This window comes from Thermomyces dupontii (assembly GCF_041956625.1).
Source record: "Thermomyces dupontii strain NRRL 2155 unplaced genomic scaffold VTN31scaffold_5, whole genome shotgun sequence".
Classification (NCBI taxonomy): domain Eukaryota; kingdom Fungi; phylum Ascomycota; class Eurotiomycetes; order Eurotiales; family Trichocomaceae; genus Thermomyces; species Thermomyces dupontii.
In genome coordinates, this window is record NW_027192311.1 from 768,372 (window position 1) to 793,023 (window position 24,652).

Below are 24,652 nucleotides of genomic sequence, written 5' to 3' on the forward strand. Positions count from 1 at the left end.
GAATGGGATAGACTCGCAACAAGCGATGCAATTGAGGTAAAGGAGCGAACGTCACGCCGGTCCTGGACCACGGCTGACTGGGGGAAACCTGGAGAAGGATGATCCGTCAGATTTGGGAGTCTCGATGCAGCGAACAGGTGCATACCAAGTAGCCACGAACAGAATTCAAAGGAAAGTAAGAAGGAAAAAGAAAAAGAAAGCCGTCGAAGGAGTTGAAGAGCCGATTAACAGGCCATCTTGACCGTCTGCAGCCGTTAACTACAGATATCTAACAACAGAAGAGGAGAGAAAAAGAAAAACGATTGAAATCACGCTAGCCAGGAACCGAACGGAGAGCGCGTCCAGCCGTTGGTCAGGTTCTGGGCCGATTTGTCGGATTGATTCCATGGCAGTCGATGGTTGGTTTGTCAATTGAACACCTCAACACGGAGTGCATGCAGCTGCACCGGATGGTCCTGATCTACAATCTGAAATTGGGCCTCAATTTTAGCTTGATGCAAACTACAGTACATACTTACTCTCACGAGTGCTCGTAATATTAGTCGATCACATCCATACGACTCGTACTAGTAATAATGAACTATTCGAGCAGTCCAAACGAAGCAGATCGCGTGACTTTTGGTTTTGAAACAAAAAAAAACCCCTTTCTGAACCCAAATTCTAGTATTTCTAGAGCCTCAATGTCCGTCGTGATTGGGCAGAAGCAAGGTCTTTTTCCCCTCTCACAGACCAATCACCATGGCGGACAGTGACGGTCCATATGCCAAGCATGGCCCGACCGAACGCTACTCCTAATCGAGATCATCCCTTTTTGTACCTGACGCTAAACTCAAACAGGAAGGCTTTTGGGTTCCTGCTTTGGCGATCCTCTCTGTCACACTCACACCGCTTCAATTTGCCTGGGCACCTGCAGCGGAATGTCGATCGTCGATCAGCGCCGGGGCGGGCCGCTGTCATGATCACAGTGAAGTCCAACAGCTAACGATGGATCGCATTCATAGTGACTCTACTACTGATAAACTGCTCTTCACTGGAATGACTGGGCTTCGGCCAACTGTCCATCCATGTTCACCCACTTTTGTTCATTACCTACGATATCAACAACATCCAAGACAAACACATCTTCGTCGGCCTCATACAAGGGAGAAGGAAACCAAAAGAGAACGATAAACGAGTGAAAGTATCATGCCTTTTGTAATGATATTCACGAGGCTGTCAAAGGAAGAAATCGACATATTACCGGGTATTGTAGAAGAAAACGTGGCTCGCTTGGAAAATCAGAATGTCTCCAGCTCTTCTCCCGCTCCGGCTTCCGCCTCTGGCGGGATCTCGAAGCCCTCCTGAAAGGTGATGGTTAGCCACGAACGCTGAGAAGGGCGTCTCATTGGGAGGCTTACTTCAGTCGAGTACAAAATCGTTTGAATGTGCTTGACCAATGAATCCTCGTCCTTCTCCAGCTCTGGATCCGCTTCGACCGCACTCTGCAATAGCAACTCAATATCCCGCAGTTTCGCAAAGTAAAAGTCCCGCTCTTTCTCTAACCCAGCGATCGCTTCCTTTTGGGCGGCGATTTCTTGCTGTAACGCGGAGATGGTGGCATTGTTAGCGCCGGCGCCGCCAGCGGCACTGCGCGCCCGCGCGGCTCCTGTCGGCGTGGTGCCTCCACGGCGTGCAGTACTGGAAGCGGCGCGCGGCGCCCCGGTCGCCGGCGGAGGAGCTCCGGAAGCCTTCCGACGCCCAACGGCGTCATAGTCGCCGCCCGGGTAATGCTGGTCCCAGTATTTCTTGACCCACTGAAGGAATTCGAGGTTGTCCTGCATGCGGCACTTGACTAGTTGCTCGACCGGCACGGGCTTGTCGATGCCGTGGCGCGTGAAGGTGTCTATGGTGATAGGCGCATGGTTAGGTCTAACAGGACCGAAGACGCGAGAGGCAGCAACGCACTTTGCAGGATCTTGAAGTTTTGTAGATACGCATATTCGGTATTTACGTTGAACTTGACTCGAGACATCGGTACGTCCACTGAGCAGGGGTGTTTCGCGGTTAGGTGAGATCCACATGGAAAAATCGGTGCACGCGCTGCCACTTACTAAAAATGGAGTCAAAGATCTGGCAAAAAACGGCACTGAATAGCACGCCCCAGTCAGCAAGACATAGTAAGGTCTTGTGTTCCTTCTCAGTCTACATACCCCGTGCCGCATTGCTCGACCTTGGTAAGGTTGAGCTGCAGCAGGTTGTTCACCCATGCTACGAGCTCCTGTCTGAATGGAGACGTCAATACGTCAGCTCCTTGGAACCCCGTCTGCAGCAAAATCCAAAGACAAGACATCACGAACCTGGACTCGGTCATGGCGGGGTACTATGCAGGGGCGGCAACGGACAGAAGCAAGGACGGATTGACGCTGGATGCAGATGTCAGCGCCGAGAGAAGTATTTAACAGTTGAGAACAGTTACCAGTGCTCCAGGGAATCACAGGATGGTCCAAAGCAATTGAAGGAAAAAGCCCAGTTGAACTGTGCAGGTTTGTTTGGACGCAACAAAAACAGTACAAATTGCCAAGCGCCAAAATCCATGGTCCAATCACCGCTGCAGATCCGCGCCGAACCGTGGAGGGAGGATCTGAATGCTTAGTCATACGCTTTTCCCGTTCGCTTTCAACGACCCTTGCCGACATGGAAGTATGATTACGGGACCGAGTATTGATGCATGCATGCATTGTGTCTCTGGAGGACTTTGTACTTGTGGTAGGTAGGTGTAGCTGCCGGCAATCAAGTGGACTGCATGCTTTGGCTTTACGAAACGAATGCCTGGAGGTTAGAACGAATACTAGGCTACTTGGATCCGATCCGACTTGAAGCGTGACTATCTGCAGCTCAAACTGCATGCGCGCAGAGAGCCGGAGCAATTGCGAAAGCAGGGATGGAGGCAGATTACAGAAACTATCCTGAGGCAGGCCGAGGTTAGCATGAGTATTATGACATTGTCGGTTCTTTGCCTCTGGAGCTCGCAATCCAGTCGTGGGTTATCGAGATGGATTTGACATTGCCCGGAGCCAAAGGGTACGTGTTATCACGACACCGTGTCGATCCTCAAAATCGTTAGTTCTGGTCCCTGACAGTGTGTAGGTTTGCAAACGATGGCACACTATCTTGCCTGTGATCAATCATCAGGGATGTTTGCCATCAAATGCTGGGGGCAGTAGGCATGGAGGATGACGACGATGACGACGATGAGTTCGACGCAATGAAGTATATTCAATGGCTACATGGTTTGCAGTCTGCTCAGGAGTTCTTTCTCCCATGGACAGATAACTCGATGCTCGAGCACGCCGAGGAATTCCAGTACCATTCACGCCGACTTTGCTACGCAATACATGACGACGAGACGGACAAGGTCGCAGTAATGGATCTCGAATATGGAGAGAAAACGATATTGGCCTGTGATCCTGGGCTTCGTATAGAACAGCTCAGGCTGTCTTCTGACTAGCTGGTTGCGATCACGGTGAACACGTAACGGGGTGATTCGTTCTTGTCGGTGGTTTTCAACGCCGCAAACGCTAACAAATGTTGGCAGAGTCGTCAAGGCATGGAATCTAGGCGCGGATTAGAAAACTGTATCCTTATCCGCTTCTTATCCACAAAGTTACACTTGAGAAGGACAAGTCGGTCATTATACCATCTCCCCCAGACATTGACCCTAACTCAGACACACACCCTCCTCCCTTTGGCGTTCCCCTTTTTCCCAGACGGGACTGTCCTCATCTGGGTTTGGGATCCGAGTACGAATCGAACCAGACGATTGGCTCGTTGTCCAACCCCACCGATGTGCATTTCTGGCACTTGGGTGCAGACGAGAACGTGCTGGTGATATTCCAGATCAACCAGGACAAGCATCCGCCATTAGTGCAGCGGACAAAATGGGCATTGACCAGCGAAGAACTGCTTGACCGCAAGACTTTCCCCCTCTCTACGGCGGATCGTCATGTGTCCAGGAGGGATACCTACCCACCATTGCATCGCACCTATGGCCGGAAGACAAGATCCGAGTTGAGAATTGAAGATAACCCATGCTACGGTGGTCCTCAAGTACGACTATGCCGTTGATCGGCTGAGTGTCATATGTATCAACTGTGCCGAGCCCATCAACCTTGTCATGCCGGGCTCTTGCGGCTCTCTTCCCTTGGACATCTTCTCCCGCTGGCTACCTCAGCCTCGGGAAAATTGCTGTCTTCAGCACCGCCAGGGGTACGGTAACTGTATACCCGTACCAGCGGGACTCGCGAGAAGTTCGCATCAGCTATTTGTTAGGTGCTCGCCTGCCCCCGCCCTCGCGTCGGGTGCAAAGCGAGGATGAGCTCAGGGGCCTTCTCAGTGTGCCCTTTAGCGACCGTGAGGCGTTTGGCCTGGTTGGCGTGGACGGCATACAGCTCTGGTTCTTCGATCCCTTTTCCGAGCTCGGCATCGAAGGTGTGGTGCCTTTTCTTGCTATGGAAAGGAGTGGATAACTCGCTAAGTCGAAGCCAACCATTCGGCTGGCTTGATGTAGAGTCCAAGTACGGGTACACAGGCCGGACTCTGAGGAGACGACATCAAGACTACTGTCACCGTCTGTACCAGCAAACTGGACCATCATTGATCTCCACACACTACTTCGACGTATCTAGGTGTAGTACTCGTAAAGATTGCTATGGAATACTTACGAGTATGGGCAAGTTACGAGTCACCTACGAAGTGCAGGATACTATGGATTAGCCTGGTCATTTCTGGTGATCGTCCAGACTGACGGGTGCTCTGGTGCAGGTTTCATAGGCTGCAGGCAATACTATAAATTCGATGCAAGATGATTAGCCTAGACGTGCAGAATGCTTCAGAATTGGCGTACTTGTCAATCCAGATGTCATACAAGTTCTGTGACGGTCCGGTGATCGTCTCTTCTCTGGATTTTGTCCTTGAATGAAGATCAACATGAACTGGCCAATGACGTATCGCCTACAAAGATTGGGTTATGCTAGACTGCTAGGGCAGAGGACGATACGAGGACGTGAAATGTTGTCGTCCCACAACTGTACTCCTGCTCGGCTGCTCGGAAAAACCAAGGGAGTTTGATGATTGTTCGGTCTTCAGTTGTATGTAGTAGGATACGAAACAGTGTGATTTACGATCTATAAATCCTTGTCGGCAGAATGATTCTCAACTCGACGCTCAATGAGTGCAATCGAAAAGCTCCCCAGCTAAGTACGTAGATAACAAAGTATCGTTCGAATAGTTGTCCAGTTTTACTATAAAGATCGTGGACACTTGTTCGCCTTCATCAGCGCGTACGTTTAAACTAGCAATGCTTCGATTTAACGGGAACGTGGCTAACTGCAACTCAGGTTGCATGAATTTAAGAAAGGGACAATGAAGCAGGACCCCAACAATGCGCTCGTGGCAGGTCGAGACCTGCATGAATACTATGACATTGTCGGCCCTTCCTCTTGAGCTTGTCTTCCAGATCGTGGAACATCTAGATGAGGCCGACATTGTCCGGAGCCAGAGGGTGAGATCACTTCTCATCAGTCGACGCTCAAAGTCCGATTTGTCCTCATTGCTGACAGCGTGTAGGTTTCCAAACGATGGCGGGAAATTTTCTCGTGCGATGATATCATCAGGAGTGTTCTGCCCCGAACACTGGCAGCACTGGGGATGGAGGAGACCACGGATGTCGCCACCGCCAACGCGATAAGCCATTTTCAGTGGCTGCATAATCTGCGGTTTGCCATCAAGAAAGTCTTTCTCCCATGGCCAGATGGATCGATGGAAGCGCCCTATCGGCTCGCGTACCATTCGCGCCGTCTGTGCTACGTCATACAGAAGGATGGCTGTACCAAGGTCGCTATGCTAGATCTCGAGGCCGAAAAGAGATCAATCTGGACCAGTGATGCTGGAAAGCCCACGTCGAGCTGTCTGATCGCTATTTTGTAGTGATCACGCACAATACTAGGTAAGGGGGAGAGGGTGGGGAGGTGATCTGTTCTCATTGGCTTCGTCTAGCACGGCAAACACTGATGTTGGCAGATCCATTATAGCGTGGGACATACACACGTCACAGAGGTGGTCAGGAAAACGCTCTCCTGGGGTTATCTCCAGCATTACCCTCGATAAGGACAAAGTGATTTTACTCCCCTTTTCCTTGAAGGAGTCCCTTCCCATCTGGGTGTGGGATCTGGGTACGGATCAAGTCAAGACAATCGGCTCCTTCAATCCTGACGATGTGCATTTCTGGCACATGGATGCGGACGAGGACGTGCTGGTGGTATTTGAGATCAATTGGAACGAACAGCCGCCATTGGTACAGCAGACTAAATGGTCGTTGACCGGCGGAGAGCGGCTTGACTGCAAAAGATTTCCCCTCTCGCTGGGGGGTCGTCCCGTGGCCGGGAAAGACATACTCCCAGCATGGCATCGCACTTACGGCCGCAAGACAATGGCCCAGTTGAACCTTAAAAATGCTGATGTCGTGATGCTCCTCGCGTACAACCATGCCGTTGACCGGCTAAGCGTCCGATGGATCAATTGTGCTGACCCCATCAACGACTTTGGCATGCCAGGACCCCGCGTCCCTCTCGCGCCGCGCATTTTCTACCGCTGGGCGCCTGGATGCGAGGGGATCGCAGTCTCCGACACTGCCACGGGTATGACGACCGTGCACCCGTATCAGCTGGACACCCGAGAAGTCAGCGCCCGGAAGTTGTTGAGTGCCCGCCGGCCTCCAGCATCTCGTTCGCCGAACGTTACTCAGATCCTGGCCTCTTTCCTGCTGCCCTTTGGCGACAATGAGATGTTTGGCTTGGCTAGCGACGACGGTACACAGCTCTGGTTCTTCAATCCCGATTTCACTCCCGATCTCTCTTTCGCGGAGCCTTTTCTTTCCATGAAGGGAAGAGATGATGTTGCGAAATAGAACTGCTTGGCGCTCGGATGTACAGCACGAGAGACGGAACGTGTAGACTGCCGAGGATTCGTTATCAACCTCTAGGTACCTAAGGTAGGTAGTAACCAAGGAGATTTGCATGAATGTTCTTAAATGGGTGTCCGGTTCGCTGGTGCAAAATGACATTCGCAATATACTGCGAATACCAAATCTCAGCTACATCCTCTCATTGGAGGTTTAGACTGTCGTAGAGAAGTAGTAATCTTCCAGACTTGCATGCTCCTGCTCAGTCTCATCACGGCGTTACCATCGAAAAGGACAAAGTGATCATAATTCCCTATGCCTGGGAGCCCATTTCTATCTGGGTTCGGATTCTGCCTAGAAAGAGTTGGCAACTTCGGCATTGATGTGCGTTGCCAGATCTCCCTCTCACGGATCCCTTCCTTGCCATGCAGGAGGATGAACGGCCCGCGAAATCGAGCCCAGTTATTTGACCAGTTGATTCAACAGTCATCATGAACATGGACGGGGGATCCGTTCTCGTAGCGGAGCCTGCAGACCTAGTAAGCAACGTCAAAGCATCCCCCACCAGCCCGTACTAGTCAATGTACGACGAGATTATGGACGAACTACTGGAATTTTGACCACTAAAAACCAACTACTAGTGCGGAGTACTTCTATCACTACGAAATACGAACATGGACGAGTTAAGGTTAGTAACTGAGGTGTTTCAACTCTCAACGGGACGACCAGAAATTGGTCAGAATATTCGGTTCCCCGGTTCAATTTGGAGTCTCGAAAGTTGATGCCGGATGTGTCTTCACTCTTCAGAATCCATGAGATGCTCAGTTAGCTCCGGTCCGAATGCCATGATTCTTCCCTCCCGAGGCTCTGTCTTTTGAGAAGCAACAGGAGGGTGCCAATTACTGATTGAGATTGTTTCGGAAAGAGAGCTGCCGCCGTTGGGAATGACGAAGGGAACTGTTCAGACTTTCACTGGGACTTTATACGAGGAATTTGATAGTGATCCGTGTTGTCCGCAGAGACACAGATCCTCGACTCGTCCAAGCCCCCAATAAATTCGAAAATCAGCCCACCCTCGTCATCGGACATGTCTGAACCAATGCATCGGTCAGACGTGTTGATTTGACTAATTGCAGCTCAGAGTGCACGCGAGCAGGACTGCTTCTAGTGGACTGAAAGGAGGGATGGAGGAAGAATGCAGACGTCATGATGCGCTTGCGGCAGGTCGAGGCCAACATAAGCGCTACGACATCGTCGGTTCTTTGCCTCTCGAGCTTGTGATTCACGTTGTGGAATATTTAGACGAGGTCGATATCGTCCGGAGCCAGAGGGTACGTACGAGGATGAGTTGCTCATGTCGAGGTTCAGAGCCATTGATCCTGATTCCTGACAATATCTAGGTTTCCAAGCGATGGCGAGCGATAATTTCTTGCAATGGAGTCATCAGGAGCGTTCTTCCACAAACGCCTTGCGGCATTGGGCATTGATACTATCACAGATGTTGCAGCTGCCGACGCTATGGGCCACTTCCGATGGCCACATAACTTACAGTCTGTTCGGCCAATCAAGAAAGTCTTTGTCCCCTTGGCCAGATGGATCACTGTCAAGACGCTCTCATCTCGTATACCATTCGCGCCGTTTGTACCGCATTGTACATGACGACGACTGGGACAAGGTCAGAATGTTTGACATCGAGACTGAAAAAAAAAAATCGATCATAGTCCATGACCTCGGCGGACCTCCAATATATCAGGGCGTCTGATCACTATCTTGTTACGATTTCAGTCATCGGGTAAGAGGCTTTCTGCTCCTTGAATTGCCTTTGTCGGCACATATTGGCCAAAGTCGTAACGATATCGTATGTATCGTGAACTATATAACCTATGCTCAAATTGTATGGGGGAATCAATCCGGGCACCAAAAAAAATCGCCGTAACCAGAATAAGTATCGTTTAAACCCATAGGTAATCGTTAACCATAGCCAGGTTTGACTGTACAAGTAGTACTCCGTGCATAACCTAACCAAGTAGGACCCACACATGAAGTGGATAACCTAGGTGCCGGCCATTTGGCAGATCAGCCGCCCAGTTTTGGTTAACTACGGAGTACTCATGGTTAGTGCTAACTAGGAAAACTACTTGCTTACTTACCTGAAGATCACTTTGTACGAAGTTTGGGACGAGTCAGGGGCGAGGTGCAATCTATTGTGTGTGGCCTCTGGACTAGTCGGGATGTCCTGTTTGCTGGTGCAGCTCTGAAGCGACCGCCTACGTTCGTATGATGATACTTTGGACCTTGACGCAAGATGACAAGAGATTCAGAAAATCCTCAAGTTACTAGGTTAACCTAATCGTACAGCAACATTAGCAATCACCTCCAAAAGATTAATATCTAACTAAATTATTTCAGTAGTGCCTACGGAGCCAGTACTTTCGTGGGCCTGGCCGACTCCGTTCTCCATACTTTTTACTCGTAGGTCGTTGCTAGAAAAGGACTCCGAGATATTATGAGCCCTTTCAAGTTCACTTTGATTCATTACGGAGTATTGTTGGTACTGTCGAAAAGACCTCTATCGGAGATTTGATCTCGCAGAGCACCTGATCGAGTTTCGCTGAAGGGATCCTCTGCTTGAAAGCTCTCTTGTTCTCCTTCATCAGCGCGTGCGTCCGAAATCAATCCTCAATTCGACGCGGGAACGTGACCAATCGCAGCCCAGGTTGCATGCGAGCGAAGAGCGATTGCGAAAGGAGGAATGGAGGAGCAACGCGGACATGCAATTGCGGCAGGTCGAGACCAGCGTAGACACTTTGACATTGTCGGTTCTTTGCCGCTCGAACTCGTGGTTGAGCTTGCGCAGTATCTTGATGGAGCTGACATTATCCGGAGCCGGAGGGTACGAACTACTGTTGCTCCGTTGTCGATGTTCAAAGTCATTGGTTCTTTTTTTTTTTTTTTTTTTTCTTGACAAAACCTAGGTCTCCAAACAATGGCAAGTGATCTTCACGTGCGATCTAATCATGAGGAATGCTTTGTCTCGAACGCTTGAGGAACTAGGCAAGGAGACCACGACAGTTGCCACCGCCGACGCGACGACCTATATCCAATGGTACATAATTTGCAGCTCGCTCGGCCAGTCAAAAAAGTCTTTTTCCCTTGGGTTCAAGATGAGCTGGGACAACCCAGGCGTGGTTTAATCGCTTACCATTCGCGCAACATATGCTACATCATAGATGGCAAGGACGGGAGCAAGATTGCAATAGTAGATCTCCAGACCGGAAAGAAATCAATCTGGGACAATGAGGCTGGAGAGCCACTCTCGTTCCTCGGGTTGTCTGATCGCTACCTTGTCATGGCCTCGGATGACGGGTAAGAGATTTCTTTGCCGTTGTCAGCGCCGAATATAAGCAAACAAAGAACTCTAATTGATGCTGGCCAGAGTCATAGGAGCGTGGGACCTCCACCCACTGAGGTGGGTGGAAGAATGGTTTCCTGACCTTATCTACCGTATCGTTCTTGAAGGGGACGTTTTGGTAGTCATTCCGGATGTCGCTATCAAGCGATTTCTCCCCATCTGGGCTTGGGATCTGCGCACGGATCGGGTACTGGCGATTGGCTCCTTTTACAGACCCGAGAATGTGCACTTGTTGCACGTGGATACAGACAAGAACGTGCTGGTGACACTCGAGACCGACTGTGACATAAATCCGCCATAGGTGCAACAGATCAAGCTCAACCTCATCAAATGGACGTTGAGCGGCGGGCAACAACTCGACTGCAAAAAATTCCGCTTCTCGCTTGTGGGTCGTCGCGTGTCTGTGGACAGATATAGCCAATTGAGTGAAACTTGGCGTCGCAACTTCGGCCACAAGACAGTGATGGGATTGAGGATTCACAGGGGCTTCGTGATGCTCGTCACATACGACCATGCCGTTGATCAGTTAAGTCTTCGATTGGTCGACTTTACCAAACCCGTCCCGTACAGTAGCCTTTTAGCTGCTCCTCTTGCTCGGGACATCGTCTATTGCTGGGAACATGAACCTGGAGAGATTGCTGTCCACGACGTCGCGGCGGGAACGACGACTATGCATCCGTACCGGCTGGACGCCCGGGAAATCATCAACCGCAGCATCTTCACCTTGAGTGCCCGCCAGCCCCCGTCCTTAGGCAGGGACGGGTCGGTTTGGAAAAAGGTCGCCCCCGTTATGATGCCTTTTGGCGATAGTGAGCTGCTCGGCCTTCCAAGCCAGGACGGCTTACAACTCTGGTTTTTCAATCCCGACTTCGCCCCCGACATTCCGGGCACGGAGCCTTTTCTTGCGGCGGAGGAAAGTGGATAATTTGTGTCGAATAGACTCAAGTCATTTCGTTGGTTGAATGTACAGTACTCGAACAAGAGGTAGTACTACTTACGTGTTCGTACGGAGGGTCGATTCTTGTAGGCCAGTCGTGAAACTCGGACAATCTTCAACCACCAGCACGTCGGGCATCGCCGCCGGTGGTCGCCACGAGGTTACCCTAGCCGACTCTCCACCCAGATAGGTACTGTAAGGCTTTTAATTGGGTAGGTAGTTCCCGGTTGTTCAGCCATCCAATTCCAGTTCGGCTCCCTTGCGCTGCTCAAGGTAAACAAAACATTGAACATCCAGAACACCAAACTTCACGGACATATCTATCATGAACCGTTTCAGGTGAACTCTGCATTATTGTCGTCAGAGATATAGATCTTTGATTCAACGAGAAATTCATTCGGTACGATCGAAAATCCTGCTCGCCATCCCCAGCGCGTACTTTGTTCGACTCGTGACTTAGGAGAGCCTCCTAACTAACCGACAGCTCAGATTGCATGCAAGCCAAAGCGTGATTGCGAAAGGAGGAATGGAGCAAAAATACGGAAAAGCGCCGGCAGGTCGAGGCCAGCGTGTGAAGCGCTGTTATGACATTGTCGGTTCATTGCCGCTCGAGCTTGTGATTCAGGTCGTGCGATCTCTCGATGAGGCCGACATTGTCCGGAACCAGAGGGTGCGAACTACCATTGCTTATTTGTCGATAGTATTCAAGAAGAGAGGAATCATTGACCGTGATCTCTGACAGTTCGATAGGTCTCCAAACGATGGCGCGCGATCTTCTCGTGCGATGAAATTACCAGAAGTGTTCTGCCCCAAACGCTTGAGGCACTGGGAATGGAGCCCATCACGAATGTCGCGACCGCCGATGTGATACGCCACTTCCGATGGTTTCATAATCTGCAATCTGCTCGGCCGGTCAAGAAAGTCTTTCTTCCCTGGCCAGATGGTCTGATGGAAAGGTCCGGCGTGATCGCGTACCATTCACGCCGATTGTGCTACCATATACCTGATGACGACCGGGACAAGGTCGTGATTCTAGATCTCGAGACGGGACAGAAATCGATCTGGAGCAATGGCGGCGGAGAGCCTCTCGGTTGCTTCAGACTGTCCGATCGCTATCTTATCATTGTCTCGGCTGACGGGTAAGAGATTGCTTGCCTTGCCTCTATTGATTTGTCCTTGTCGGCTAACACAGCAAACTACCACCTACTCTGATTATCGCTGGCAGAGTCGGTAGCGTGGGATATACACACGTCAGAGAAGCGGGCAGAGCAGCGGTATCCTCAGACTATTTCCCATCTGTCCATTGAAAAAGACAATGTGGTTATAATTCCCGCCCGTCAGTATCCCTTCTCCATCTGGGTTTGGGACCCGCGGAGAGATCGGGTCCAAACAATTGGCTCCTTCTCCCTCGACACCCATGTACATTCCTGGCACTTGGACGCAGACGAAGACGTGCTGGTGACATTCGAGATCAACTGGGACGAACATCCGGCGTTAGTGCAGCAGACCAAATGGACGTTGACCACCGGGGAGCAGTTCGACAGGAAAACCTTTCCTCTCTTGCCGGCGGATCATGAAGTGTACAGGGGCGAAATCTACCGACAAAACAACCGCTGGCGGAGCACCTACGGCCACAAGACAGTAACGGGGTTGGGCCTGGGCGATCGCCATACTTCAATGCTCCTCACATATGACTATGCCATTGGTCGGCTGAGTGTTCGATGGATCGTCTGCCCCGAGCCGATAATTGCAGTGTCTTTCCAGGCCGCTGCACCTCTCTCGTCCCGGACATCTCCTACCGCTGGGCATATCAGCAGAAAGGGATTGCGGTCCACAACGCGGCCACCGGTGTGGCAACTGTACACCCGTACCAACTGGACACACGGGAAGTCAGCGCTCGCAAGTTGTTGGGCCCCCGCCCACCAAACTCTGAGGAGGACTTATTTAGCTTGGTGGCATCTTTCGGCCCTCTGATATGCAGGTCTTTGGCGACCGCGAGGTGTTTGGCCTGGCTAGCGACGATGGCGCGCAACTCTGGTTCTTCAATCCGGATTTCTTGCCCGATCTTTCTTTCGCGAAGCCTTTCTCTTGCCATGCAGGAGAGTGAGCGGTTCACTTCTTGAACTTGTCCGTTGAATACGACAGGAGTACGAGTAGTCAAGAGTAAGACAGTATCCCGTTACCCTGGTTTCACCTTTCAACTTTGACAGGGTGAGGCACATTGTCAAAGATTTGCCGAGTTACGGGAGAGGAAATGAAATGTCTTGAAGTCGGTGGCTGTACCGAATGTGTATTCTCTAGACTCTAGTCTCGAGGCTCTAAGATACGATGGCTTTCTATAAACAAAAGCAGCTCCGGAAGTAACTCGATCAATCAAAACAGCACCAGATGACCACGCAAATATGTTCCAACTAGGAAAAAAAAAAAAAGCGGCACGCCAGTCAGCCGCTACTCTATATGCATCCCAATGTCAAGTCAAAAAAGAAGACAATAGTACAGTACCTGTTACGCCTCTTCCAACAACTCGATGCCGTCAAGCCCATATCCAAAATCCATAATCACCGTCCGCGAGTCCTGGCTGGTGGCCACGATCCGCCGGTAGTCCGACTTTGCGCTGAGCATCCAGCTCGTGGTCCAGCCGGGAAGGTCGATGGTCAGCTCTCCCGTATCGGCGTCGAAGACTTTGACGCTCATGTCGTAGCTACCACTGACGATCCGTCGGTTGATGCTGTCCAGGTAGAGAGAGCGGACGAGTCCGCTGTGGCCCTTGAGCTCGCCGATCAGCTCGCCCGTGTTGGCGTCGAACTGGTAGATGACCTGGTCGTTGCCCCCGGCCAGGATGGTGCGCGCGTCGTCGCTGAACTCGACGCAGGCGAGGCCACGGTCTCGGCCGGAGAATTCGCGAATGCAAAGCCCGGAGGTGATGTTCCACAGCTTGGCGATCCCGTCGCCGCTGGCGGACACGACGAGGTCACCGCGCAGCTGGACTGCGTTCACGGGCCCGCGATGGCCCAGCAGTTTCTTGACCAGTTCGCCGGTGTGTCGGTCCCAGACGCAGATCGTCGTGTCCTTGGAACACGAGACAATGTATCGGTCATCAAAGCACACATCCAGAACGCCGGCTTTGTGGCCAACCAAGCGTCGGATTGGTTTATAGTCGTCCTTCACATCCCAAACAATGCACGTGTGGTCCGAAGACCCAGTAACCATGATCTCATCGTCGTATTGCAAGCATAGAATCGACGCGTTATGATACTCGGGTGATCGCGGAGCGCAGCTGGCCACGTCGGATGGGCCCTGAACCTGCGGGCAAATCGCCAGCATCGGTGCGCTGCCACTGGCCGGCGGAGTGATGGCGGTCGCTGGGACGGTTCCCGGGCCGCTGCTCGGCCCATCATTCGGATTGGCACCGATGATCTTGAGACATGGCCAGGGGTAATGCGCGTCCCAAATCCGGATTGTCCGATCACGGGACCCTGTGATGATCTTCTTCCTGCAGGACGAAAAAAAAAAAAGGTTAGTACGGTTTGGCGACGACATCAACACTACGGGCTACGCACTCGTCGAATTGGACGCAGTAGACACTGTCTGTGTGGCCCTGAAGGTAGATGGCAGCTGCCTTTCCGTCTCTCCATCGACGCTCCAGAGCCTGGCGGATCAAAAATATTCTCTTCCAATCCTGATTCGGCACGGTTTTACCCAAACCCGCCGAGTGGACTTTGGACTGTGCTTTCGATGGGGGTACTCTGGACCCAAATTCTCGACGATAGACATGTCTCCAAACATGGCGTGAGGATGCGGCCTTGTGCCATGCGCGTGACACTGCTTCGGTCCGCATGAGGGACTCGGGGTCGAGATATGACAAGATTTGTGCCATGATTTCAGGGGGAAAGAAGACCACAGGATCTGAACGGCTGGGGGTTAGCTCCCCATTTCGGTCTACCAACATGGACCTAGAAGATGACGTACCCGTACGAACCACAGCCAGGTCCGCGTCAGAGGAATCCGAACGCTCGCGAAGATCGATTCCAATTCCACTCTCCGAATCGCGTTCGGGCCGATCATAGAACTTGGAGTCCGTGCGAGACGATACGCGCTCGGCATTGAACAATTCGTTCTGAGCCGCAGTGGCTGCTCGGGCGGCCGAACCCGAGGAAAAATCAACAACCGGAGGACCGAGACCCATTATAGGAGCAGCCTTGCCAACACCCGTCAGGGGAGCACAGAGATTCTGCAGGGCGGACAGCGAGGGTCGACGATTGATACTGGAACGTATCCTCGAACCACCCTGCAAGCGCTGCGGTGCGTCCGCTTCGAGCGATGGGCCATAATCTCCATGCTCCTGTGCCTCGTGCGAATGATGAAGATTACCCCTGGACGACTTCTTGAGAATGGACACCGACAGCCGATGACCGAGGGCCCGCAACCCATCGACACCATGGCGAATGTTGGAGAAGCTCTTCGTCGGGCGATGCTTCACGACAGGTTCCGGAAACGCGCCAGTCTCTTCCAGAACCGGTTCGGTATGGGTATAGTCCTCGGTGTAGGTGCGATTGCTTGGGTCTCGCCGTAACTCGGACCACGCAGCAGGCGTATCTTCCAACAACTCCCCAGCCGTGGCAGTTCTCGGGCGAACACGAAACAGCATCGAGGGCCGGCGCCTCGCCGGACGGTGTGATGTGTGTTCGGAGGACATGGTTGTTCTATTCCGGGTTGAAGCTCACAACCTCCCAGCTTGGGAAGAAGTAATCCGTAAATACACCGAATCGGAAGACCGGAGATCGTAATGAGCGGACGTAAGGCGTCAACATCGAGGAGATCAATATTACCAAGACGCAAGGGGCCGGGCTGCTGAGCAGCAGGCGAGTTTCAGGAAGCGGCACCGCGGAAACTAGGATGAATTCATAGTACTATCCCAAAATTGCCCAACGACTCTCTTCAAAACAGAGGAAATCACAGGGATAGACTGAGAGAGGAGTAACTACAAGAGAAAAGTTAGAGAAAAGACAGGCAAAACGAGCGACGCTGTTTACTCTGAAGCCAGAGGCGAGCAAAAGTTGAAGTTTAAAAAAAAAAAATCTACAACTCAACTGACAACAGGGCCAAGGCAAAACACGTCGGTGGCGAGTTCATTGACCGCTCTCGCTTGGCCCAGACCAATGCACGGTTTGCCAAATCAGAGATTCAGGGAGTCTGCCAACATGACGATTCGAAACATGTCCTCTTTTTTCTCATCAAGAATCGTCGCATCCTCTCCTCTTCAATCTTCCTTTGTCACTGTCGATTGGAGATTTTTTTTTCCAAATCACGTGCATCCGTTGCATGTGATTGCCCCTGGGGTAAGTTACCATTCATGGTTTAGTCTGATGGCTTGCGGAGATTTGCAGTTCATTGGTCTTGGCATTAACCTACTCATAAGTACAATTGCCTACATAGGACGGCAATGAGACAAGGCAAGATTCAGGCTTTGAGCAAGCAACGACGGAGTAATGTACCTAGGCAGTTGTTTTGCGGCCTCCATCTTGGAGAGGGCTGTATTTCCAACTTTCTGCCGTCCAACATGGTCAGATCTGCAAAGCCGCAGCTGGCCTCTGCAAGGTAGTAGGGATAGTACCTAGTGCTAGTTTACTCTCAGAGTGAACTGCAATTTGCCCATCAACTACGACGACAGTGCCTTCAGACTTTGGCCAATCCTTCCAGCAGATGATGTACGATCAGATGCAATGATTGACCACAATTCGATCCAAGATCGACAAGAAACGTAAGATGGGAGGACCCTGGGTGAGAACCAATCGGTCCCAGATTGAAGCCGGGTACCTTGCAGACGTTGCGTACCTTGCATGATATGATTCAATTAATTTTCCGGATGGCTTTTTTAACAATACGGAGTTAACTTTATCAATTTATAATCATCGCTTTTTATGCATCGTCATGTTATACTACTGTACTGGTTCAATTGCCAAACGCCTTGTCATACTCTGTCAGCGTGAACCGATACCGAACATCGCCCTTCTTCATCCGCAGCATCGCCTGCTTGAGGTTTTCCTCGTTGATCGGGACCTCCTCGACCCACGTCTTGAGGCCCTTCTCGGCGGCCAGCTCAAGCATCTGCAGCATCTCGCGGCGGCTGCCGAGGTGGCTGGCGCCGATCAGGACGCCGTTGGCGATCAGGTTCTGGGCCTTGATGGTCTGACCTTCCTCCTCGGGCAGACCGACGCTGACCCATCGGCCGTGGACGTCCATGACGGAGAGGTACTTGGTCAGGTCGAAGTTCTTGGAGGAGTTGGCGCAGTTGACGATCAGGTCGAAGGAGAAGCGGTGCTCCTTCTCCCAGCCTTCCTCGCAGGTGGCGATGAACCCATCTGCGCCGAGCTTGCGCGCGTCGGCCTCCTTGGCCCGCGTGCGCGAGATGGCCCAGGTTTCAGCGCCGAGGGCCTTGGCGAACATGACCCCCAAGTGGCCGATGCCACCCATGCCGACGATGCCGACCTTCTTGCCCGGGCCGGCGCCGTTGCGCACCAGGGGCGAGAACGCGGTGATACCCGCGCAGAGCATCGGGGCCGCGGACTTGGTGTCGAGCTTGTCCGGGATGGGGAACACCCAAAACTCATGGGCCCGGACGTGCGACGAGTAGCCGCCCTGGCTGACGATGCCGGTGTTGGGCCACTTGGAGCCGTACGTGTTCATGATGATGTTGGGGCAGTAGGTTTCGTTGTCGTTCTTGCACTGCTTGCACTCGCCGCACGAGTACACCTGCGCGCCGACGCCGACCCGCTGGCCGACCTTGACGGTGGTCACCTTGGGGCCGACTCGGACAGCTTTGCCAATGATTTCTGCCAGTCGTTAGTCACCGTCCATTGGGATGGATGGCTAACGGGGAAAGACACCTACCATGACCGACGCAGAGCGGAAAGTTCTGGCTACCCCAGCCGCCTGCGGAGTCACATTGTCAGTGAGAATGTTTTGTCCGCGAAACATTCTGCCTCGTTCATACCGCTGATGGTGTGAACATCGCTACCGCAGATGCCGCATGCCTCGACTTGGATATCGACGTCTGTAGGTTGTCAGACAACCGACCACACACAAAGTATTTCCGTGGCAACTTGGAACGTTACCGTGGTCTTCAAACGGCTTCAACTTGAACTGTTCATTTCTGTTAGCGTCGCCACCACGACAAACACGGCGCGAGCCGTACCGAGCGCTTGTGGAAAGTGGTCCAGGTTTCCGGTCCATCGACCATGAAACCGGTTGCTTCGTCGGGGTACGGCATCTTGCTACGATGTAATCCTCAAGCGCGAAGGGGAGAGAAATTTGACGGTTACATCCTCCCAACAGACGAGTTCCTTGTCTCGGTCTTAAATACCCCTTGTCGAGACACTTCCCCGCAGGGAGAGAGAAAACTTTGCCCGAGGATTGGAGGGGATTCATGACGGTGGAGGGGGAACCGAGAGGCGGGGCGGCAATATACTAGAACCTACTCCAGAAGGTCTTGGTAGTGGATCACGATACTTTCTGCACGGCCTGCAGGGAAAGGGGATGATCGGTGATTGCGCCGGAGATCTCGCCGGGTGGATGGAAGCCGAGCAGCGGAGTGGCCGGCGGAGACTCGGAGTGGACTGGTCCGGCCAGGCGGCCAGTCGCTTGTGGACGCGGCAGGATCCGCGAAGCGGAATGGAATATAGGATTGTCTAGACTGCTGAAATGGAAATCTCGTTCTCGATTCTTTGATATCGAATCGTCGTCCCACGAACGTTAGTGGGACTTGAACCTCCGCCAGACTGAGAAAAAGAAGGTTTGTTCTTGCTGTGCCCGCTTTTACCCGTCGGAAAAGGAAACATCCGCCTATACCCGCCATAAGTCACACCATCACAGCAACGTCGATTCAATGTTGACCAAGCCTATGTACATCTAGAACTCAACTTGCAGCAAAATCCGGCAGACTATTCTCCACCGCCATCATCTCCTGCAGTTTATCCCGGAGCTCCTGGACTGCGGCGTCGTCCAAGCGACGGAGAGGCGGGCGTGGGTAACCCCCGTAGCCAAAGAACGCCTGCAGCACCTGCTTGGTCCCGGGAATGAGCACCTTGCTGAGCGCACCGTCACCGTCGGCGAGGATCTTCTGCAACTGGTACGCCTCGGCGAGTTTGCCGGCACTCCACAGGTTAAACACCTGCACGCACGTGCGTGGGGCGACGTTTGCGGTGCCGACGATGGTGGCCGAGCCGCCGGAGATCAGGCACTGGAGGGTAAAGTCGGCGATGCCGCCGAAGGCGACGTAGGGATGGTTGGCCGCGGCCTTGGCGGGATGATGCGGCGATGGTTGTTGCTGATCGTTGAGCGGGAATGGCGACGGCGGGGTGATTGCGCGCAAGGCACGAGCCACACGGGTCAACTTGCCTGTATTCGCACAGGTAAACTTCGTCCCGACGATGTTGGGATGCTGCGAGATGCGAATGATGAGATCCGAATCCATATCGATCCCGGCAACGACACCCGGATAATTGTAGATGATCACCGGCAGCGGAGAGCCCTCCGCCACGCCGGTGAAGAAATCATACAGCGCGTCCTCGCTGCCCACCGCGTACCGATAGTAACTCGGCGGCAGAACGAGCACGTACTCTGCGCCAGCAGCGGCGGCCTCCCGGGCGAGTTCGACGCTACCACGCACGCTCTGGTCACTGGCTCCAGCGATGACGGGGACGTTGCGGAAGCCCGCGTCGTCGAGCGCGGCGCGTGTCTCGCGGATAACGGTCTGGCGCTCGGCACGGGTCAGGTGCACGGCCTCGCCGTTGGAGCCCATGGCGACGATGCCGACCACGCCCGCGCGGGCAAGACGCACGGCATGCTTGCGGATGGTCGGGGTGTCAAGCTCCTCCGTGTCCGGGTGGAAGAAGGTCACGGTTGGGCAGTAGACGCCGGGGCGAAGGGGGGTTCGTTGGGTCATTTCCACTTCCGAATCACAGTTATTCTGCTTGTGTATGGGGGACCTTGTGTACTTAGATATACAGGACATGGAGGACAGTATACATCGTACTGTACTATGTATATGTATATACTCCGTCCTTCGGAACGAATGCCGAACCGGGGTCTCCAAAAATTTCCGAAGATGCTGCAGATGATTGGGTGAGAATGACCAGATCCACCAATCAGGCGCATCCGTTAGAAAGTTCGATCGGGCAGAGTGGGGCAGGCCGGGAGGATAACGGACAAAGCCGACGACCCGACGGGTCATTTTCGCCGTGCGGAACAAGAGGCTCTCTAGTAATCTTCTACAGTACATACCTACTCCTGCATCAACATGAACAGACAAGATATCTTCTGAGAAATATATCAAGTTAGCATTGAAACACTCTCCAGACGCTGTCATGATTCATTTTAAACACGGAAGAACCTTTTGAATTAGAGCCAGACCCACACGAATCTGCAGGAATTACTGTAAGGTACCGGACGCATGAACGCCCAGATGCATGACGGTGGCGCATCGAGATCAGACACGACCCATCGAGAAATCGATGGATTCGACCTAGCTTTGCCTGACTGCTGGCAGTCGTCGGATGTCCGATCTGCTGGCTGCGCTCGCGGCAGACACGACATGCTTCGCGCCAATTCGGGCTGAATTCGGCCGAGCAGGAGCCTTGTTTGCCGAAACCGGCTCATGGAGTTGAACCGAGCGCAAGAACGCCAGAATATTATGTACTATGATGATTAATGGGCATGACTCGGGGTGATCAGAAGAGTGATGATCCATTCCATGCAATGATATGGGATAGCAACCTCTCGAAAGGATAGTCAGCCATAACTCGTTGCTGTTGAATGGTACCAGTCTGACGATTCGATGATAATTCTACATCCAGTAAAGCAATGCCAAACAATCAATCCACTTGATCCGTGATATTCCATACATGTCCCCGTTCAAAAGACTTCCCGTATGCGCCGAGATCTGATCAACAACGCCGGTGAATAAAAAAAAAAAAAAAACAAGTACTCCTCGCCATCCATGCACCACTCCTTCCGGTAATGCAATCTTTGAGAATGTGTTTTTCAAGACGTCGCACCCGCCCGTGCGGCATTGCTCAACTGGCGATGATAAGACCCGATTGGTTGGAATCCCCTACTCGGGTTAGCGGCTTGCGACGAGAACAAATTCCTGACTTGCTGCGTACCTGGCCAAGTCGAAGCCCTCCTCTTCTCCATCCTCATCAAGGTCACGACGATCCGAGTTCTCCCCATCCAGGTCCTCCCGCTTTATCTGAGGTACCGACTGGTTACTCTTGCTAGGACTTCCCAGGTTCGGCGGTGGCGGGCTGCTGCTCGGCATCAGGCCATCCCCCTTCAGAGGACTCATGTCCGGCACCAGCCGCGCGGGGGTGCTGCCCATGTCCGCAAACTTCCAGAACTGCGCCGGCGAACTCATCGGCATGAACTTGGACGGGATCTGCGCCGTGCTCGGCGGCGGCAGCCGCGGCTGTTGTCTCTGCGGCGCCGGTGTGATCATCGACGATTGGCCCTCGTCGTAGTATGACGACGACAGCACCGGCGGAGATCCCGCGGCGTTGTCCGAAAGTCCGTATGCTCGGTTTTGAGTGCCAGAATCCTGCTGCGTCCGCGTTGGCAGAGGCGTCTGGTCGTTGTTATTCGTGTTGTTTTCCGTACGGTTCTCGGCTCGCTCGGCGCCGCCGGGTCCGGCCCGTGATCCTCGCTCCGGAGTGTAAGCCCCGACCGGTGCTACTGAGAACGAATTGTACGTCGGTGAGGTTGCCGTCGCCGTTGTCGATGCCGCCTGCGGAGAAGACGTCTTGGGCGCCAGAGAGGAGCCGGCTGTCCGTCCATTGGTGCTCTTGCGCGATGATGTTGGCGATCCGCGAGCGGCCGGCGACGACGGCGCGGACGAGTTGGTCTTGCGCAGATACTTCTTCAAATACTCCTGCCGATGCTCCGGTGCGATCCGCCACTTCATCCCCTTGCCGGGCTCGTCCGTCCGACGCGGAACTTTCTGAAACGCCTTGTTAAGAGAGAGATTGTGTCGGATCGAGTTCTGCCAGCCGGTCTGCGCATGACGGTAGAATGCATACTTGTCCATGATCCACCGGTAGATGTTGCTCAGGGTCAGCATTTCCTCTTCGCTCGAGAAGATCGCCTGTGCGATCATCGTCGCGTAGCTGTACGGTGGCTTGAGGTCCTTGGCCGAGTCGTGACTGTAATCGATCTCCTCGGTGCTCTCCATCATCATGCCCCGATTGTAGAGTGGAGACTGCTTCGAACCGGGCCTCGACCCCGCCGCCTCCGGCGTCCGCGGAGGCGGGGTCGCCTGTCGTCGAGCGGTTCGCTGCGGCGTCGGCGCCGAGGACTGTTTGCGGTGATGGTGTGCAGGGTGACCATGGCGCGCGTAATCCCAAGCGGGTTCGCCGTTGGCCATGCGCTGCGCCCGCTCGATGAAAGCCGGATGAATGCTTGGCGGCTTGTCCGGGGTGACGAAGATCATTTGCGTGTTGGCAATTTCAATGATATCGCCGCAGTTCAGCACCGACTCCGACCCCCGCTTGAGCATGACATTGTTCACCCGCACGCCATTGCGGCCGTTGACGCGGATGACCCACGCGCCCGTCTCCTCGCTATCGAAAGCAATCTCGGCATGCAGACGCGACACGAACTTGCTCGGGCCAAGGTCGATGTGGATCTCCGGCAGGGCGCGAGCGGCGATGGTGACGGGGCTCGACTGCTCATCGAGCTTCTGCTCGCGGTCAGGCGGGCGACCAATGTTCACATGCAACGTCTTGACATAATACGTCCAGTCTCGGCCGGCGATCTTCGCATAGGCACGGACGCTCTGCTTGTTCTCGGTCTTGGCGTTGGAGTGCTCCCGGGCGACGTTCACCTCCTCCTGCGACACGTTGAGCGACGCGATGACGGCGTCGACGAGATCCTGGCTGGCCGAGGCATCGTTTTCCGGCGAGGATTGGTCGGGTTCGTCGGGGTCCGACTCGGGTGTCTTGACTCGATGGGCGGCCGACGCGTGCGATTGCGATTCGATCTGGAGGGGTTTTGTCCATCAGCCTTGCCGTCACATCGAACATGTCGCGAGCAAAAACTCCACAGGATTAAAGCGCACACTTACCCGGCGTCGTTTGTTTGACGGACGGCTGGGGGACGAGTCGGGGCCGTCCGCGTCGGTGGTGTCTTCCAGTTGGGGATCGCGGCGTCGCGTGCGACGGCGACTGGAAGGCGGCATTGTTGCGGCCAAGTCCGTCGCGATCACGAAGCGTGGACAGTCCCGATGGCGACAACAGACGACGAAGCGCGATTCCCAGACTCGGTGGTGTCGAGGAGGGTGTTATTTCGAGGGGGTTGGCGTCTTTGTTGTGGGTTTTCTGCGGGAATTCGAAGAACGCAAGGTGGAACTGGGATAAGTGACGTTTTTTACCTAGGAGAGTTAGTCCAATAGGAGCGACCGAGCGACGCAGATTGCGGCGCGAACAGGCCGAATAGCGTGTTTTGTTCCTTTTCGTTTAGAGGGCGCGGCGCGTTGGAATTTATGATTTTGGGAAAGGTCGAGAATTGAGGTCAAGTGATAAACAAACTGGGGAGGAAAAGTAACGAGGAAAAAAAAAATCAAAAAATCAAAATAAATCGATAATAAAAAAGACCGACGATTTCACCAGTTCTTGCGCGAGAATTGCCAAATTGGAACGAGAATAAGAGGAGAAAAAAAAAAAAACATAGGTTCACGATTCACCCTATCATGACGAATGGCGAATGGCAGACTTGGACGCGTGTGGAAAGGGCATGCTTTTTTTTACTTACAATTTCGTTACTGGAAACAGCAAGGCCCATGGAACGGCAACTGGCAAATCAAAAGCGGCCGCTGGACCAGTCAAAACGGAAAGTCTGAGGAACCTGACAGGCTCTTCTGGGAAACTCGCCACCACTTGGCCACCGATCGGGGTTATGGTTCGACCAATCTGGGGAATCCTCGAGGAACCGAGTGAGTGGTTCAGAGTCCCAAAAGTGGAGGGTTGAAGTAATCAGGGAGAGGATGGAAAGAGGTCGAAAGACCGCGGGGGGAGGGGGAGCCGAGGGAGGAAGGAAGTATGTACCTACAAGTACTACTATGAAAGAGGGGATATTCCTCTTTCCCAGTACGAAGAAGATCATACCAGATGAGAACGGACAGAATTCGGAAAAATCAGGTTGAAGTTGATGAATTGACGAAAACAGCGATCGGCTTCCCTGTCTGAGAATCCAGAAGACTGTCGCAAACAAGCAGGTGGACAAGTCTGACACCATACAACGTCATCCCGAGACATGGCCCAAGTACATTACTACCCCTTAGTTACCGAGTGTTTACTGGAAAAAAGTGTGTGTAGAT

At 53.1% G+C, this 24,652-nt stretch overlaps 11 protein-coding genes across 11 annotated transcripts; 6 read left to right on the top strand and 5 right to left on the bottom strand.

The window, feature by feature from the left end:
* Window positions 1-1,277: 1,277 nt before the first annotated feature.
* Window positions 1,278-2,350, bottom strand: VTN31DRAFT_5552 (uncharacterized protein; the record flags this gene model as incomplete). The annotated part of the gene is made up of 6 exons (XM_069406064.1): window positions 1,278-1,340; window positions 1,398-1,882; window positions 1,945-2,022; window positions 2,091-2,125; window positions 2,190-2,261; window positions 2,337-2,350. 6 exons carry the CDS (start codon window positions 2,348-2,350, stop codon window positions 1,278-1,280), a joined length of 747 nt encoding a protein of 248 aa, XP_069259709.1.
* Window positions 2,351-3,187: 837 nt separating this feature from the next.
* Window positions 3,188-4,505, top strand: VTN31DRAFT_5553 (uncharacterized protein; the record flags this gene model as incomplete). Its single annotated transcript, XM_069406065.1, has 2 exons — window positions 3,188-3,249; window positions 4,211-4,505. The coding sequence occupies 2 exons, from the start codon at window positions 3,188-3,190 to the stop codon at window positions 4,503-4,505; spliced, it is 357 nt and encodes a 118-aa protein (XP_069259710.1).
* Window positions 4,506-5,419: 914 nt separating this feature from the next.
* On the top strand, window positions 5,420-5,964 carry VTN31DRAFT_5554 (uncharacterized protein; the record flags this gene model as incomplete). Its single annotated transcript, XM_069406066.1, has 2 exons — window positions 5,420-5,539; window positions 5,605-5,964. 2 exons carry the CDS (start codon window positions 5,420-5,422, stop codon window positions 5,962-5,964), a joined length of 480 nt encoding a protein of 159 aa, XP_069259711.1.
* Window positions 5,965-6,268: 304 nt separating this feature from the next.
* VTN31DRAFT_5555 (uncharacterized protein) lies at window positions 6,269-6,943 on the top strand (the record flags this gene model as incomplete). The annotated part of the gene is made up of 1 exon (XM_069406067.1): window positions 6,269-6,943. The coding sequence occupies one exon, from the start codon at window positions 6,269-6,271 to the stop codon at window positions 6,941-6,943; it is 675 nt and encodes a 224-aa protein (XP_069259712.1).
* Window positions 6,944-7,428: 485 nt separating this feature from the next.
* VTN31DRAFT_5556 (uncharacterized protein) lies at window positions 7,429-8,424 on the top strand (the record flags this gene model as incomplete). The annotated part of the gene is made up of 4 exons (XM_069406068.1): window positions 7,429-7,476; window positions 7,579-7,625; window positions 8,079-8,268; window positions 8,338-8,424. The coding sequence occupies 4 exons, from the start codon at window positions 7,429-7,431 to the stop codon at window positions 8,422-8,424; spliced, it is 372 nt and encodes a 123-aa protein (XP_069259713.1).
* Window positions 8,425-10,812: 2,388 nt separating this feature from the next.
* VTN31DRAFT_5557 (uncharacterized protein) lies at window positions 10,813-11,274 on the top strand (the record flags this gene model as incomplete). Its single annotated transcript, XM_069406069.1, has 1 exon — window positions 10,813-11,274. One exon carries the CDS (start codon window positions 10,813-10,815, stop codon window positions 11,272-11,274), a length of 462 nt encoding a protein of 153 aa, XP_069259714.1.
* A 538-nt stretch (window positions 11,275-11,812) lies between these two features.
* Window positions 11,813-12,593, top strand: VTN31DRAFT_5558 (uncharacterized protein; the record flags this gene model as incomplete). Its single annotated transcript, XM_069406070.1, has 3 exons — window positions 11,813-11,956; window positions 12,037-12,425; window positions 12,512-12,593. The coding sequence occupies 3 exons, from the start codon at window positions 11,813-11,815 to the stop codon at window positions 12,591-12,593; spliced, it is 615 nt and encodes a 204-aa protein (XP_069259715.1).
* Window positions 12,594-13,791: 1,198 nt separating this feature from the next.
* VTN31DRAFT_5559 (uncharacterized protein) lies at window positions 13,792-15,982 on the bottom strand (the record flags this gene model as incomplete). Its single annotated transcript, XM_069406071.1, has 3 exons — window positions 13,792-14,779; window positions 14,847-15,192; window positions 15,256-15,982. 3 exons carry the CDS (start codon window positions 15,980-15,982, stop codon window positions 13,792-13,794), a joined length of 2,061 nt encoding a protein of 686 aa, XP_069259716.1.
* Window positions 15,983-17,238: 1,256 nt separating this feature from the next.
* Window positions 17,239-18,556, bottom strand: VTN31DRAFT_5560 (uncharacterized protein; the record flags this gene model as incomplete). Its single annotated transcript, XM_069406073.1, has 5 exons — window positions 17,239-18,119; window positions 18,178-18,219; window positions 18,281-18,340; window positions 18,402-18,429; window positions 18,482-18,556. 5 exons carry the CDS (start codon window positions 18,554-18,556, stop codon window positions 17,239-17,241), a joined length of 1,086 nt encoding a protein of 361 aa, XP_069259717.1.
* A 645-nt stretch (window positions 18,557-19,201) lies between these two features.
* Window positions 19,202-20,230, bottom strand: VTN31DRAFT_5561 (uncharacterized protein; the record flags this gene model as incomplete). Its single annotated transcript, XM_069406074.1, has 1 exon — window positions 19,202-20,230. One exon carries the CDS (start codon window positions 20,228-20,230, stop codon window positions 19,202-19,204), a length of 1,029 nt encoding a protein of 342 aa, XP_069259718.1.
* A 1,097-nt stretch (window positions 20,231-21,327) lies between these two features.
* VTN31DRAFT_5562 (uncharacterized protein) lies at window positions 21,328-23,515 on the bottom strand (the record flags this gene model as incomplete). Its single annotated transcript, XM_069406075.1, has 3 exons — window positions 21,328-21,397; window positions 21,450-23,317; window positions 23,402-23,515. 3 exons carry the CDS (start codon window positions 23,513-23,515, stop codon window positions 21,328-21,330), a joined length of 2,052 nt encoding a protein of 683 aa, XP_069259719.1.
* Between the last annotated feature and the right edge of the window lie 1,137 nt (window positions 23,516-24,652).